Here is a 16,264-nt window from a genome sequence, read left to right as displayed (position 1 = left end):
TTTAGCTTAGGCATTTTTTGCCCGTCATCTGCTACTATAATGACGTCGCCTTAGCTGAAGAATATAACAACCAAGTTTTCCGATTAAAAAGATTTATATCCTATGAAAGAGAGACCGGAATTTTCCAACTGCGTAGGCACGACGCGTTCGAAGCTTTAATCATCGTCTCTGATTCCTTGCCTTTTTCATTTTTCTCCCTTTTTATGTTATACGCGTGAAGGGGAGACAACCTTGCCGAGAGTATACAGTCAAGTATACATCTATTCCACTTGTTTGCCTGATTAGTTTTTCCGCCAATATTCTCGGCAGCAAACAACCGGGAATAGAAGTAGAACCGGCTTGATCCTTGCGAGGTCCTGATTTCCGGTTTCACTAGAGAATGCAGAGACATTCGGCGTCTCCCAGTCAAAGGAGCGGACGCAATCAGTATTATGAAGTGTTGATGCAGCCTCGTCTCTGCAGATTCACTATCAATTCCCAGAATCTGCAGACGCTATCGGGACGGGAGAATTTACCGACACGGTCTGATTCCAGGTCGGAAAAATGGTTATTTCCTTCGTGATCATCTTCATCGTCTGCTTTCTACCCTACCACACCTTCGAGCTGTGGTTTCACTTTTACCCGCTCTCTAACGAGGTCTACGACGACTTTTGGAACACGTTTCGCATCATTGGTTTCTGCCTAAGCTTCATCAACAGTTGCATCAATCCTATTGCCCTGTACTGCGTCAGTGGTGCTTTTCGAAAGAGGTGAGAATTAATGTTTTTTTGCGGTGATCACTTTTCACCAGCTTGCACTTGCTAACTCGCGGAAAAGGGGATCTTTGCGGTGGGAAATTATACGATGAGAGGATATCAATCAATGAACTCCGAAAGCGGTTCTCGGATGATGTATATTCGAAAAGATGATATAAAAATTATCCGAATATAATGGAATATTGACTTATAACCCTTCTTCCGGATATTAAGGTTCGAGGTACGATCCACGATAAATCAACTCCTTGGCTGATTGATGTAAAATCAATAAGTCAACTTTATTCACAACTTTATTAATAACACACGAAGAAGTGCAGACACGGGTTCAATACACTCGAATTCCACTTGTGGGTGGGCAGCCTCTTTATTATTCAAGAAATGTTCTACAAATCAGTCCTGAATTTCCGGTTCAATAAGCTTAATCCTTGATCCATTGGGCGTTTAAGCTGACAACGAAGAAACAGCTAATAAACTCTCTCGCTTTCCCGCTACGAAGTGCCACTGGAAATTTCACCCTGACAGGGTGACGGTTCCCGGTAAGATATAAACGGTATTTTTCCAATGCGCGGAAACAGCGAGGAGAAACCATATTTTCGCCGTTCTCCGAAAAAGGGGTATAAGTCAATTTGGTCCCCTCTTCCAACGAGTTCAAGTCTTCCCGGAATGGCTTTTCTGCCCTGTTGGATTGAAGAGAATAACAACTCTTCTCCGCTAACAGGTTCAACGAATATCTGTGCTGCTGTGTTCCTTCTTCGAGGCGTCGTAGTCACAGGGGCGGGCAATTTCCTCGGACAAGAGGTGGTGCGAGCACCCTATGCGAGACGAGCTTCAACTCGACGTGCAGACGTCACACACAGGAATTCAATTCGACGACTCTTTACAACCTGGGGAATGATAAGCCGACCTGAGGACGCCTTCGGCCGCTGCTGGCTCCTCTTCCGAAAGTCACTTTTGACGTACCGGAGAAAAAGGGACGCAGTGGTCAGTCTGCCTTTTAAAACTTTTCGCAAAACAACTTTTGGCGACGCGACTGGATCCTCATTTGGCGAAGGTGAACTTGAAGTCGATCGAGGGGAGGATAGTTCAGTTATTTTTTGTAAACTAATATCTACTTAAATAACAGTCGAGTAACAAGAAGAGAAAGATACGTACGTCACACGATCATCTCATTTCCATCTTGTCGTTTTACAGTCTTAATAGTTATGTACTTGAAGTAAAACAATGTTTGTACCTCTAATGTATAAGTTATAATATGTCATGCTAATTCGGTAATTGTAACGTAAAGAACGGCCGGAAATCAAGTTTTCACCAGTATACAAAAAAAAAAAAAAACTCAAACACGTCGAGCTTGATAAATATACGTCGCATGACCAAATAATACAGTACTAAAAAATAATTGCATCGGAGGGAAAAAGAGTTACAGGTGTTTCAGCAAACTTTTATCAACGATGAGAATTTGCAAAACATATCTAATCACGTGTATGTATGTATGCATGTATGTTTGTATGTCTGTTTCACCTTCAAATTTTGTCGATATTCTTAAAGTAAAGATGAATTTTTTATGTCGATGTATAAATTGATAGTTTATATAAGTGCAAGCGAAATAATAAATTTATATAAAATCGTTTTATTCTACAATAAATTAGCTCAGAATGATAACGATTTTAACGTGCTTAGACGGCGGATCATCTTAGTATTTCAAATTTGAGAATCACTGGTGTAAACATGTGTCACTCAAAAGCATCAGAGAAAAGTGTATCGCTGTAGCGTGTAAAGTCTATCCAGCTCAAGAAATGCACAGGGTGGAGCGTGAAAAATGTTATACAAGGTATCGCGTACCGTGAGATGTAAGTGCAAGAATTACTGTTCATCATAAATAAATACACACACATATATATGTATATTTTAGTTGTTACAAATATGACCTAAGATTGATAGGTAAATCAACTTTGACTAATTGTAATTTTATCAATAATTGAAGTGAATGGGGTGTCAAGACGTGTCAACTAAATCAAATATTGTACATATAAGTATCGTAAATGTGTACATGTCATAGGTATATATTACATTCCAAGCTTAATGCAAATGTAAAGGGGAAAAGATCTGCTTCAATCAAATTAATGTTAATTAATAATAAATGCCAACACAGAAAACGAAAATGAAAACGAAAACACTAGGCTAAATTAGCACGATACCTACGATGTAGTATCGTAAAATCGTTCAGTATGTATAAAAACAAATCTATAAATAAATTTTAAGATTTCGAGTAAACTGTCACACGATAAGAATCACACGAGTACTTTCATTTCCGATCAACGAATGTCTCTGCAGTACATTTGTAATCGAGGTTCTAGCATATAAGCATTAATTTATTCTGTATACTCCATGTAATTCATTCCTCTGGCAAGCAACATACAAGGAAGACATTCTTATAGGTACGTATATTAATCTAAAAGGAGAAAAAGAAGAAAAAACTTTCATCTCGCAGACTGTATAAACCTGATGTTATTTTTATGGTTCTCACTTTCTCTCTCTCTCTCTCTCTCTCTCTCGCTAACGAGATATACTTTTTTCAACTGTATTCAGCCTCCCCTCGACAGCTAAATCGTCGCCGTTATACGTGAACAGCGCATCTGAATTCTAAATGATCGCCACGACTGTCAGGCCGCTATATTGATTTCCGTGATATAAAACTAGGCCAAGATTTTTCAACAATCTGTATTATTCGCGCAGCGCGCCTAAATCGCGAAGGATTCGCTAATGAGAATGGCAGCGGTTCTGCGGCATGACTATTAAAGGCATATTACTCAACCCTCTCGTCTAAGGATCACCACCATAACCTGCACATGCTGGTAAAGGGATGATGAGAAGATCGTATACTTGATCCCGTGTAAATTCCCTCGCTTATGCTTGATTATAATCACCAGACAAGATGACGTGCGGAATACAAGTTTGAACGGCGCGGCGGTTAGATACAGACTGCAGTTAAACGTTAAACGTCGTCAGACGTCGGAAGACGAGCATTAAATTTCTGCGTAGCTAAACGCTTATTTTTCATACGTATATCTGTCCCCAGTGGTCTCAGCGTTAGGTGATCACGCAACAAGGTGTAAAACCAAGTCGTGTTCAGTACGCAATTACATGCAGATACTACAAGGTGCGTCTGCATATACCTTTGCATAATCTGCTTCTAAACACCGCGTTTATAGTAAAGCAGATGCGGTATAATCTTATTATTCAGGATGTGTTGCGATGACAACAGATCGATAAGCAACTCTCAACATCAAGACAGGTACCTGGGTGGGTAGGCAAATCCACTATGTTAGAATAATCTTAATAGAGCTGTGCGGCTTTGAGCGGAAGCTTCTTCCCTCGCCGTTGGCGCAAGTACTTTCATTCATCCTTGAAGGGTGAGAGTATTGTTATTATCACAACGATACAGGCAGCAGATATTATAGGCGTGTATAACATAACTATACATTGTACATTATATATATAGTATAACCGGGAACCGTACAACCGACACTTGTTTTCACGAGCTGTCGCACTTCGAACGGTCCTCCGGAGTGCCGAACAATAGATTAGTTTGAACAACTGCGGCTGCTTCGCGATGTGCTTTTGTGTCCACGTTCTCCGCTCGGAACTTCCATAGGAGATCTTGATCGTATATAGGGTTCGATTCGAGCATCATCGGCAATATACATATAGGCTCGCGGACGTATAGGAGAGGCCCTTGGAATCGTGATGCGAAATCGTAATTCGCCGGACTTAATTTCTTGTCGACGCGCCGTCAAATGAAGGAAAATAATTGGCATTTCGGGGGCTGAACGGCTCGTCTATAATGCTGCATGGTTCGTCGTTATCTCGCGAAAACAGGCGTGCACGGCATGCACACCCGCGGCATCGTCGACGGCCTAGCTCGTTACCACCGGCGAGTACGTCAGCCGTGTGAATCCCAGCTGGGTGCGGGTTATCGTGAATGGTATCACTTCGCGGCAGCTAGACGATCCTCGTTGGAAAAGAAGAAGCCCCGCATTTACCGTCATAATCAATTGCCCGCGCCACACGGTGCGGAAATGCAGATCGTTATACATACCCAATTGTGTACACCATACATAATATAAACCTACTTTTAAACAGCGGCGAGATTCGCGCTTGGCGATACCGTGCAGAATTATTCCTAAGTCATCCCCTTGAATTTCTCCGGCCTTGGATGCACCCCGCGAACTGAACAATGGAGTACGACTGAAGCCTGAATATTGCGATAAAAACTTTTGTTCGCGAATTATCGGGGAATCAGTCATGCGTACCCTCGTTTTTTCAGAGAATAAAAAAATATCAATGTACGGTCATGTTGTGCCTTCTGGGACAAAACTCGATCGGTTACGCGTGCCTGCGCAAAAATGCCCTACAGCAACGATCTGCAGAATCAAATATGCGGTGTTTGTCGTCCTCGTACTTCTCAGGGATTTAAATTTCAAATATATATATACAATATATATATATATGTGTGTGTGTGTGTGTGTAACTGCGGGGGCGGAATTGGCGCGTAAACCAGAGTCGATATTCGATTCGTTCAACGTCAAATGAGGCCCACATCATTTGCTTCTGCAAATAAAAATACCCCATTTTCCAGACAATTTCATCGCGTGACGTCGCGTCGCGTCGGGACGATTCGTCGAAGCTTTAAGATCCAATCAGATATACGCGTCTCGGTCGAAATGAAGAGATGCTCGTCGCGAGTCTAGACTACTGCAATCGAAATATGGAGGATGTACTCGTGCCGTGGAACGGAGAAGTCCGCAGTTGGACTGCGAGGTGGCAAACGTCGGTATAACGTACAATATGGATATTTCGCCACTCGGGGCAATAAACCGCGAGCTCACGACCTGAGCCAATATCCGCGACGCTCCGAGCTAGGCCGCTGCCATCTCCTAGCAGGGGAGGAAATACATCCCATGAAATATCCACACCCTGCAGTATAAGATCTGCACGATATAGCCGACGGTGAGCGAGTATTTTTGGCGAATTTAATAAGAAGTAAAATCGAGGTGAAACAAATCGCGGAGAGTCTTCGTGTCGTCGATGTTGCGAAACTTATAACATCATACTCAACTCTCTCTCTCTCTCTCTCTTTTCGTCCAGACGTCAATCCCCTTCCATATCTTTCCAGATCCCTTTTCCGACCCGTCGATGGTTTGCTCGTCGACCCGCGGAACAGTCGTAAACTCATCGCAGACTTTGTCGTTGTAGTTTCGGCATGTGGACGGGAAAAAGCGAGGAAAAAGGGAAAAGTTGGACAATCTTCAAATCTACTTCACCGCACGGTTGACGGCCGATAAAAACGTGATAAGCTAGACGTCTTGCGGCTCGCGGAGCACGAAAAATATGAAGACATCAACCGGATAGTTTGTCGTATACAAAGGGACGATGCTGCCTGTTTTTCATCCCTAAACAAGAGCGACGGAGTTAATGACCTGAGAGAAGCAAACGACCCTCTTCAATTTATTATTCAAATTTTTACTTAAATCGTATTCTGTCTTCTCTCTTGGTTCCACGGACGATGTTCAATTTTAATGAATTTCAAGACTGTCGCGCGTATAAATTAATACACTTTATTACGGTTGCATTTAAAAATAGCTCTGTTTCCACGCACGAATTTTACACTCTTTACATGCACGTGTACAAAGTCAATCATACCTGAAATTGCGTAACTCGCATGTCCGTTTCGCTTTATCTCTCGTAAACAATATAAAAGTTATTTGGCAAATAGATAAATTAAACCTGACGCACACGTAGACTGGTATTTTCATTTAATTTCACACTGTTCCTCTTGTCAACTGCATTGCAATGTCAATATAACGTCGCTGTACAAAGCGGAATCTGTCAATAAGTCGGCAATTTATTTATCAAGCGTATAATATTGAACGCAACTCCTATCACGTCCTACAATTCCATACGAATCATTACATTTTCCATACTATTTTCACTTGCTATTTATTAACACGCATGTTTCCGATGAGGTTGAAGTTAGTAACTTTATCGTTATAACGAAATATTGGGAAAAAAATCACTACTTTCTTAATTTTAAAGAACCGAGATTTCCAAATACGAGTGTGCTTTGTTTTATCACGGTTTACTGAATTCCAGCCAATTCCAAAATTGCGAAATAACAATTATTCCTCAGCTTGAATATTTGTGATAACGTTACTAACTTCAACATGATTGTTTCAGAGCGACTCTAACGCTCTCACACCTGCCCCCAACTGTCTGAGAAAAGCGACGTTTTCCCCAGTGTATCGACACCCTAATTAACGCAGGTCGGTAACGCGATATCACCGAAGCCATTTAAAGTCCGAATGGAAGACATTTAAAAAAGGGCAGATGTTCCCATGACCCGTAGTCCAACGGCCGCACGTTGACGAGGGTGCAGGACTCCCGTCTGCAATTCATGTGTGTACCAACTCACATCGGACTGCCATGATGTTAGTGTGGCCCGCACACCATTTAACGAAAAATCCAACGAAAAGGACTTTTGTTAGGTATACGCTAAGCCAGGGGCCACGCTTCACGTTAGTGTGCCGGTAGCTGAACACGGGGGTCAGACTGCAGCTGTCGAGGGTCGTTCGAGTTGTTGGTTTGCGGGGTTCTAAAAGTGGGGGGACAGGGCACGCGACAAGAACGAGCACCCCCATAGTAATCATAGCTTGGACGGAGTTAGGATCTCGGCAACGCCGGTGCGGATATCATCTGGCGGTCTTCTGATTTCAGGTGAGTCCAAAGTGTGTTTCTTCACCACATGTGATCGCGATTCGCCAAAGCCGAAGCTGAGTCAAGTGACCGGAATTATTTCGCGATAGAAACGTAATATTGGTTATCACTGCGGTATAACGTGTGTCAATACACGTCACGAACTACGTAATTCAATCAGATAGTTTGACAAGTCGATAAAAGATCCTGAAATTTAGTGCGCCGATATCACATTCTGCGCGGTAAGTCGACCCAGTGAGTGATGCGCGAGAAAAACAAAGAAAAAAACGATAACAAAAAAAATCGAGACAGCGAAGAGATGGAAATGGATTTTCCAGGGTGGATTCCATTCCTTGAACAACGACGCGTTGGTGATTGAGCACCATGACATGGAGCTGCACTAACTGGTACCCACGCCGAGAGTTCATCAAGGTTGAAAAATTTTCTGATTAAACCGCGTGAAACGTGTTTCCAAGGAAATTAATACCGTGTCTTGATGACTATCGTTGAATACAAAGGGTTGACATGAAGTGTGCAGAGTGTACGAGCCTTTTTTTAATCCAAATACTTACGTGTTTGAACAGATTTTAATCACAATACTTTGGGTTAAAATTGAAGGAATAGCGACCGGCTTATTGCGACGAAAGAAAGATATAACGTTATGCGAAATTACAGTTTTCAACGAATTCAGCTCTGCCTCCTGTGTCAATTCTCGGGAAATTCAGAACCCAGCCTGTAGAGCATTCGAAAATCCTGTAATTCCAGAGTAGGCAGAGTTGCCGTTTAATCCCAAGCCAAGTTTATTCCCCACCGTGGAATCTCTTGATATATTTTATGTACTCTACGGTCGAGAGGACTCTGTGCCGCCTCAGCAAAGCTGCGGGATCTCCTTTTTTCCATCTCACCACAAACCTGCAGCTCATTCTCTCCCCTGTATACTATAATATATAATACACCGCCTCGCGAATACTCTCAAGCATTATATGCGTGATAGATATTATTATTATACGGAAATTTCCCCCAAATAAACGTGACTAATGCATTTTATATGTATATCTTCGATCCACAGAGGCTGAATAGATTCCATGACGCTTGCCGATCCGCAGGTTCCGGGACTCAATTTTCAGGTGCAACTAGAAGAGTGACGAGGCAGAATCTCGAATAATGAAGCGATCGTTGTCGGTAAGAATTATCCGGACACTTGACAATGAATCAACAAGAATTTAGCGAACAATTTAGCGAAAATAAGAAACTGATGCATGTAGAATTGATTTCCCACCAGTTTAAGGACACGATTTTTTTCTGTTGAAAGGCGCCCTGTCTGGCGGAGAGCAGAGCAGGAAATGGGATAAAAAAGTCCAAGGAAGAATCAGCAAGGGTGAGTTAGTGACGAATGAATCGCAGAGTAATCCGAAATCTTATCTTTCGAATCCATCCTTATCCGGATTTCTCAGGAACCTACCGGCCGCGAGTACCTGCAGCTCGCCTTGGCGAGAGTCCTGGAACTCCAGCGACAGGTAAAGGAAGAAACCTACACGACCGACAGCACAAGCGACCTGGGTAACGGAATTATGAATTTTACTGTGCGTCGATGAGAATATAAGAAGGAAAGCCGTCTAACCGAGCTCAATTTTTTCTCGCAGGTGAATCGGACAGCGACGAGGACGTGATGAAGGAGGTGCTGATGAAGGTGTTCAAGGATTTACCCGGCTCTTCTTCGTCGGTGGCCTCCATTATCAACCGAGCGACTCGGCCTCAACCTCCAGAACTCCGGCAGATAAGAGATAAACGCGTTCAGCTATCGGGGTACGATACTTGTCGGAGAGTAGCGCTCGACTTCATGAACACGGTGGTTAAAAACACCCCGATTACGGAGGGTGATTACGAAAGATTTGAAACGGGGATGTTTTCGATGACCGAGGGAAAAACGGCCGGCCGAAAAACCGGACTGACGGATAATCGCGGGGGGCAAAGCACCGGAAATTGGAGAGGGGGTAACTCGGGGATAAACGGCAGATTTAGTCATATTCAAAATCCGAAATGCTGTAAACAATCGACGAGCACATCGATTCGCAGACACGAACGTAACGTGGATAAAACTTCTCAAAACAACGGAAGCAGTCAAACTTATCAGCAGGGATTTCCGAATTCTACGCGAAGCCTGCTTAACTTATCGCTGCAGAGGGAAACTGATAACGAGTCCGTTTTATCTCGAGATTATCAAATTAGAGTGAGAATGCTGAAAGGCTTGGACCTCCACTTGGCAAACAGACAGAGGGACTTTACTGCCAGGCTGATGAGGCAGTGACTTCCGCATACGGAGACTTAAATCTCTCAAGTTTTGAGGAGATATAATATGCTTCTAATTATTTATATTATCTAGTCGTCATGAAATCTAGTATGCATGCGTATTGTTAAGAAAACTTTATTTATGATAATTAAGAAAACTCTTTTTATTTATTTCAACATGTAATCTAGTCATATATTTTACAACATCACATTGTACTCTAGTCAGAACAAAGTAAGAAATGTATCAAATCTGGTTGTAATTTTACACCGAATATCGCATCCCCCGAATTTTCAGAAAATGACCAAATAAACGAATCTAATCATATCCGCGTGATGAATTCTCTGCATAACTGCAACGTCTGAGCCGTGAACTATAGAATTTACTACCAATTCAAAATTCGTCATGTTGCAGCTTTTCAAGGAAAATAGGTATAAACGACACGTGTATAATCTATATTTTCGTTATACACTCTTTATTTCTTTATTTACATTTCATGAGTATTATTATAACCTTACATACTAAGATTTGTTTAGACTAGACGCACTGTGTCAAATTATAATTAAATTATATATGAGTCGGTTTGATTTTCACCACGATTTACGGGTGAACATCTCATTGCACACCCATTTACCATACTTAAATCATAACATGATAGGATATCTATTTTGTTTTCCACAAGTGTAAGTATAAAAGATAAAATTGCAGGCTACTGGTTTCTGGTACGTATGAAAAGCATGAAACTGACTACATAATTATGAAAAACTGATTATATATATACATATATATTCTATCGAATGAGTATTTTATCGGCAAGTTTAAGCATAGCCGAAGAAATTGCTTTCTTCTACTAATTTTCATTTCACACGTATAGCTATACATATATCAAATAATTACAAACAAGTACAAGGAGACCTACATTAACTATCGACTACTACATATTTTGAAGGTCCTTCGTTGTAAACGACAGTTTTCCATTCTGACTAGCGAAATACCGTTTGGCACACGATTGCAACACAAACATGAACTTATTTTCATTAACTGTGACTATATATATATATGTGCGGTTTTCGACAACGATTGCACCATCAATAAATTATATCCTTATTTACAAAAAATCGGTATACCTTCCGGATACCTTTGTTCATTCACCGCACTGCGCTACAATGCTCTAGAAAAAAAAAAAAATCAATTAAATTTTATACGTGCCCCGACGTCAATCGCACTCGTGAAATTATTGGTGATTACACAAACCAGCCCTAGACTGGCAATTAGAATGACATAATGACAATAATCGCGTTGAATAATCGTCAGCTGCAGGAAGTTTGAACGTTGATTAATCACCAGCAGTCATTAAAAGTAATACGTTTACCGAGGGGAGGCTGTAAAATTATTTTTTGCTACAGCGAAACTTCGGGCCTCGCTATTTAATAAATTACTATAATCGCTTAAAAGAGGTGCAGTGTTTTTCTACATGTACCATAAAACTACTCGAGCTCAGCGTGGAATTCGACTCAACGCGTGGATTCGGATTATATTATAATTGAACGTCAGTGATTGCCGTAGGCCAAATCGTTCCCCCTGAACATCGCCTCCAGCATAACTTTCCGGTCCATTTTCTCTCCGCTCGCCTCCATCACAGCAAGAAACTGCTGATACCTCTGCCAGGCCGTAATCGGCGGTCCTTCATCCTCGGTGCTCGACGAAGGACTTCCGGGTCTTCCGGTCGGCATGTTTTTGATTTTCTCCTCGGAGGTGGCGTAGACGATATCGACGTCGGGAATCATCCTTGAAAGAAAAATTTTTATACTGCACGGTTTAAACGCGGCGATTATGCAACTAGTTCAATCCTCACGTTACGTTCACGTGACCGCAGCCGTTAGTTTAATTTGCTAATTGAGAAGAAACTCGCGTTGCGCGGACCGTCGTCAACGACGGAAAAATTGCGTATGGAATGAATTAACGGTCAAAAGCGTGTTTAACGCTTTTATGCCGAATCGCTGCTGCCCTCCTGGGTATTACAGAGCTCGATGTTTGTAAGTCGCGTTATAGACAGGCGTAAGCTCTGAAATCAATAGCAGGAAGAACGTAACACGGTTACTAAGGATTCGGATATCGCGGTTATACACCGGACGACCGAGTGCTTCCCGCAAACGTGGTTGAGACTCGTTTCATCGATCATTCCTGAGCGCCGCCTGCACGTACACAAAAGTGAGAATTCTAACAGCGTGAATCACGTTCTATTTCGCTTATCCGCACTTACTGCGAGTCGGTGGGTTTAATTAATTTCAATCCGACTCGAATTACGCGAATGAAAGAATCAAGAGTCGAATAATTCGAGAATTTCGAGGCGGCGATCGAGGATTGATCGCGTCGGGAACCGAGATCCGAAGTCACGTTTACGCGAAAATTACAAACGAACTAGAGAACCGACGTGTTCGAAACGTAATTTAACGCTTTATTTACCGCTGCAAGGTTGAAACGGAACAGGTATAGATGAAAGACATACAATCGGCCGAGCGTTAATTGGCGGTTAATTTAACGAAGGCTGAATTCAAGGCAAACGGACACCGCGATTGCTGCTGACGTGTAGAATTAATATCGGTAAGAGATTCCGACGAGGATTTTTTCCAAAAATCACTTTTACACCGCGCTCAAAATTTTAACGAACCGGATGATCAATGCCGAGGAAACAATACGTACAAGGAAACACATTGGTTGGTACCCACCTTTAGCTGCTGGCTGTTATTGCGCGCTGTTCTACGAACGCCTCGATTAGCCGCAACTTATCTGTAATATACACTCTTGCGGAATTCTCCTCAGTTGCGTTATACCTTCGAGTGATCCCTCCGCACTCTATACCGTCATGCTTTATTACTACACCGATTCCCTCACGCTCAGTTTTGCGGTAAGCCTACGACGGGAGCAGAGCGCCGCGACAGACTAACCGAGTGTCCGAATGAACTCTGAACCGACGCTAAAGGGGAGTCGACATCAGCTGGGGTCCCGATGACGCCCCCTTGCTGGGGGGGAGTGCCGCCTTGCTCTGGTGTGTACGACGCGAAACGACGATGCTGACATGTGGGGGCCATATGGGTACATGCGTATGTACTACACTTTCACACACTTGCGTTGGCCACGTCGGTATCACGTATGTACGTTGGCCTGAAACCTGCCTACCAGCCGTTATCGAACGAGTAGATCTGGGGTAAATTGATATTTTTCAACTTCCGCAGTTGTGCGGTTTCGTAGTTTCCTACTTTAGACCCATTTCCATACGTACAATAAGCACCGGTTTCAAAGTATCCATGCTATACCTCTGCAAGAGTATACTGCAATAATTTAGTTCCTATTAATTTTGCCACCCGTCGTCGATGCGCTTAAATTAATCCTGGGGCTGAGTGCAGAACTGATGTCTTTAGGCGTATGCAGGTATTATATTTACCCCGTAACAACGGCCGAGTTAAATTTAATCGATCTTATTGTTGGTCCCGGGCGTAGAGCCTCGGTTAGTGAAGTCTGTTAATGTTAAAGTCAGGCGAGTCGGTTACAGTGAAATATTAATAACAAGGAGGGTGGGCGTATAGTCGCTGAGGAATGCTGCCGGGCATCAGACGGCATGAGGGCTACGGGCGTATTATGGAATTGAGTGAATTGGTTAAATTGCTACATCCTAGAATCATAATATAAACTCTGAAATGATTTTCACGATAAGCCTCATAAGCTGCACACTCGGTCAGTGTCACTTTGATCCAATGAGAAGTTATGCTACTTTCTTGCCAGCGTGTTGGCTGTATAATCTTACATCGGACTGAATTCAAGACTATACGTAAAATAAGACTTGAGAAAATAGATCGGTACTGAGAGAAAAATAAAAAAAAAAACAGAGAATAGCGTTAATCAAGTAAAGTTTTCCGCAATCCTCCAAAAAACATTCGCGAATACGCGTGAAATCGGCGACCATCAATACTGACAATGCACTGCGTCGACAGCTGGCAACAGTATGGCTCTAGAACAAGAAGTGAGAGGTGAAAAAAGAAATGGACAAAAAAATAGGTATATCCGGCAAAGACCGAATCTTTATTCGGTTGCACCGTTTTACTTTGTTTTGCGCAGCGTCTGCATGCAATAAGAGGATATATGTGACTGAGGGATGTGCGGTATATCCTTGACGAAATGAAAACTTGCAGGACTTGTGGGAATAATTTCTTTAGCCTTGTTTTTCGCTCAGACAATGCGGTTTACATTTCATTCATATTATTATTGTGAAAATTGACGATAACATTTTTGTCGCACAAGGAGAATTACACGTTCTGCGTTTCATGTGTTATTCATTTGACCGAAGTATCACTTTGACGATCTATAGATCGCTTTATGATCTTGAAATTCATTCTCAGCACTGTGAGAATAATATGTTCGTTCCACGTTGTATTCTGGTTGAATTATTTCAAAGAAACTGCAAAAATATACCGATTGTCGATATTTCTTAAAAACGATCAACCTCGTCCCGTCGAAATATAAGAAAGAAAATTCAATCACAATTTGCATCTGATATCGTTTATATTTTTCACGGTAAAAAGTGGAATAAAATTATTCAAATTACAACATCTACAACGAGCAAGATTTTAAAAAAAAAAGTACTGTATTCCCGACGAATTATACTCGACAAAAAATTAACCCCAAAATACTCGACCTGCCCGTTTTAATTTGCATTAAATCAATACAGGCATTCTCCCATCGCAATTTCGCCCCCAGCTCACCCTCCTCCTTCCTATAATCGTTACAAGTCCGTCTTCCGATAGGAAAAAGTAAAAATAGCAAGAAAAAGAAAGAAAAAAATAGAAAAATTTGATACCCAACCCAATTCCAAGGCTGGTAACAAAGCGGTCGAACAATGGCTCTGATCCTCGACAGCGTCGTGGTGTTCCGTATGAGGGCGCGTGCACGGTTTCCGCACACGACACGTCCGTTCGAGCAGCTCCAGCTGCCGGAAGTACATCTGTCGGAACAACCAGCCCTGCGGCGAGTGGATGAATTTGCCCCCAGGCGCGTCCCCCGATTCAACGATATTCGTCGACAGATTCGCCAAAATCGCTTCAACGCTCGTGCGGCGAGTGAATTCCGGCGATAATCACGTGCGGAAATTATCTGATCGTCACAATAGTGCAGATTGAACGCTAAATTTGACGCGTCCGGTTTGCTGATGGCGTTGGAAAATTGGAAAATTTTCGGTGCAGCAGCAGGCCTTCGAGAAACGGAGACAGCTGCTCGAATGAACGAGGAGCGTGCCGAGCAGGGTTTAGATCGAAAACGACTCGTGCCAAACTGCACCTTTACTTCCGGGCTGATCCTAGAGCGTTTTCCTTGGAGGGTATACGGAACGCTCCGGTGGCGTATATACGAGGGCGGGATCTCCTCACCTCACTAATTTCGTTGATTTGAGAAAGGTTGGGAAATTAATGAGGAGGGGCACGAGGCACGTGTCTCCTTGCATCTGCGCTGCGCTGCGCGACGCTACGCATTGCGTAGGTATAATAATCGGGGAAGATTGGTAAGCTTAGTTCGGCGTGTAATTAACGAACTGAATTATACATATACGGCGGTTATTCGCCGAAAGGGTTCCGAGTAATGAATTGTTTAACAAGGTAACGACGTGAGGAAAGGAGAGGATTGTATATTTATAAGGTAGGGAAAAAAGTAAACGAGAGAAAAATTGCACTCGCTTTCACTTTGCTCCGCGCGGTGCATCTTAAGGTCCAGTTAATCGTCGTCGTGTCGTCGGAGAAGTTGCGAGGCTTTCGCCGACGGTAATCAGGCGTACGTACCTATTTATCAACGTCGCTTGAATTGCTTTTCCCCCCGATAAATGCGGGAGACGAGATGACGAGTTTTACGTATTCAGGACCGCGCGCGCGCGCGCGATCCGATTACGCGAAGGATGGCATTTTGAGGATGAAAATTGTCGCATGTCTACATCGATAAATTACATCCAGCTAACGCACGTCTAACCTCGTTGCCGCTGCCGGCGATATGACAGACGGACGAGGATAATACCGTCGTCTCCTGCGACTCCCACCGCAGTCCTTGAGGATTTCGAGTCCTCGGCAGACGATCAGGTTCTCCAGACGCAAAAATTGAAGCAGCCAAACGTCCGGCTGGAGTCGAGGCTCGTAAAGGTACTTAAAATTTAATTGCACACTGCACCGAAGAGCTAGCGATGCATCGGAATAAGCAAGTTCGATCGATCACCGTGGTGTCAAAAAAAGTTCCTTCATCCTCGACGTCCTCTGTCCATCGCTCGCTGTGTCGCCCTAGAAATCAAAAAGGAAGAGCTACTTAAGATTCGTTTGAGCTAATTTGATCCAACAATCTTCGGTAATCTACTTACCTACCGCTGTGCTTCGAATTACTTATGCCCGATTGATGAACCTGATGCGACGATAAGAGACTTCGATGAAGTTCGATTTGAGGA

The 16,264-nt window shown here is 42.9% G+C and overlaps 2 protein-coding genes across 7 annotated transcripts in view; one reads left to right on the top strand and one right to left on the bottom strand.

The window, feature by feature from the left end:
* LOC124416101 (neuropeptide CCHamide-2 receptor-like) overlaps positions 1-10,212 on the top strand; it is a 66,555-nt gene extending 56,343 nt beyond the window's left edge. The window contains exons 1-5 of one of the 3 annotated variants that reach the window (XM_046896973.1): positions 7,368-7,526; positions 8,575-8,687; positions 8,818-8,883; positions 8,960-9,065; positions 9,149-10,212. In XM_046896973.1, the coding sequence (XP_046752929.1) occupies positions 8,670-8,687; positions 8,818-8,883; positions 8,960-9,065; positions 9,149-9,813 (855 nt within the window). In that variant the 5' untranslated portion in view covers positions 7,368-7,526; positions 8,575-8,669 and the 3' untranslated portion in view covers positions 9,814-10,212. Of the gene's footprint in view, positions 1-534; positions 750-1,473; positions 1,818-3,163; positions 3,191-7,367; positions 7,527-8,574; positions 8,688-8,817; positions 8,884-8,959; positions 9,066-9,148 lie in introns of those variants that run through there. The other 2 variants (XM_046896971.1, XM_046896970.1) reach the window with 2 other exon arrangements.
* A 1,110-nt stretch (positions 10,213-11,322) lies between these two features.
* Positions 11,323-16,043, bottom strand: LOC124416106. Of its 4 annotated transcripts, none has more exons than XM_046896987.1 (2): positions 15,869-16,043; positions 11,323-11,580 (listed from the first exon to the last, which is right to left on the bottom strand). In XM_046896987.1, the coding sequence occupies exon 2, from the start codon at positions 11,577-11,579 to the stop codon at positions 11,343-11,345; it is 237 nt and encodes a 78-aa protein (XP_046752943.1). In that variant the 5' UTR covers position 11,580; positions 15,869-16,043; the 3' UTR covers positions 11,323-11,342. The 4 variants fall into 4 exon arrangements, with proteins under 4 accessions (XP_046752943.1, XP_046752941.1, XP_046752939.1 ...); XM_046896985.1 differs by lacking the exon at positions 15,869-16,043 and adding an exon at positions 12,522-12,839; XM_046896983.1 differs by lacking the exon at positions 15,869-16,043 and adding an exon at positions 12,528-12,836 and having other exon boundaries at positions 11,323-11,587.
* Between the last annotated feature and the right edge of the window lie 221 nt (positions 16,044-16,264).

The sequence above is a fragment of the Diprion similis genome, chromosome 2, assembly GCF_021155765.1.
Source record: "Diprion similis isolate iyDipSimi1 chromosome 2, iyDipSimi1.1, whole genome shotgun sequence".
Classification (NCBI taxonomy): domain Eukaryota; kingdom Metazoa; phylum Arthropoda; class Insecta; order Hymenoptera; family Diprionidae; genus Diprion; species Diprion similis.
This window is presented reverse-complemented; position numbering and strand designations above follow the sequence as displayed.

What these genes read in the sequence shown, in the direction of transcription:
- LOC124416106 (XM_046896987.1), bottom strand. Translation starts at nt 11,579, where the DNA reads ATGATTCCCGACGTCGATATCGTCTACGCCACCTCCGAGGAGAAAATC.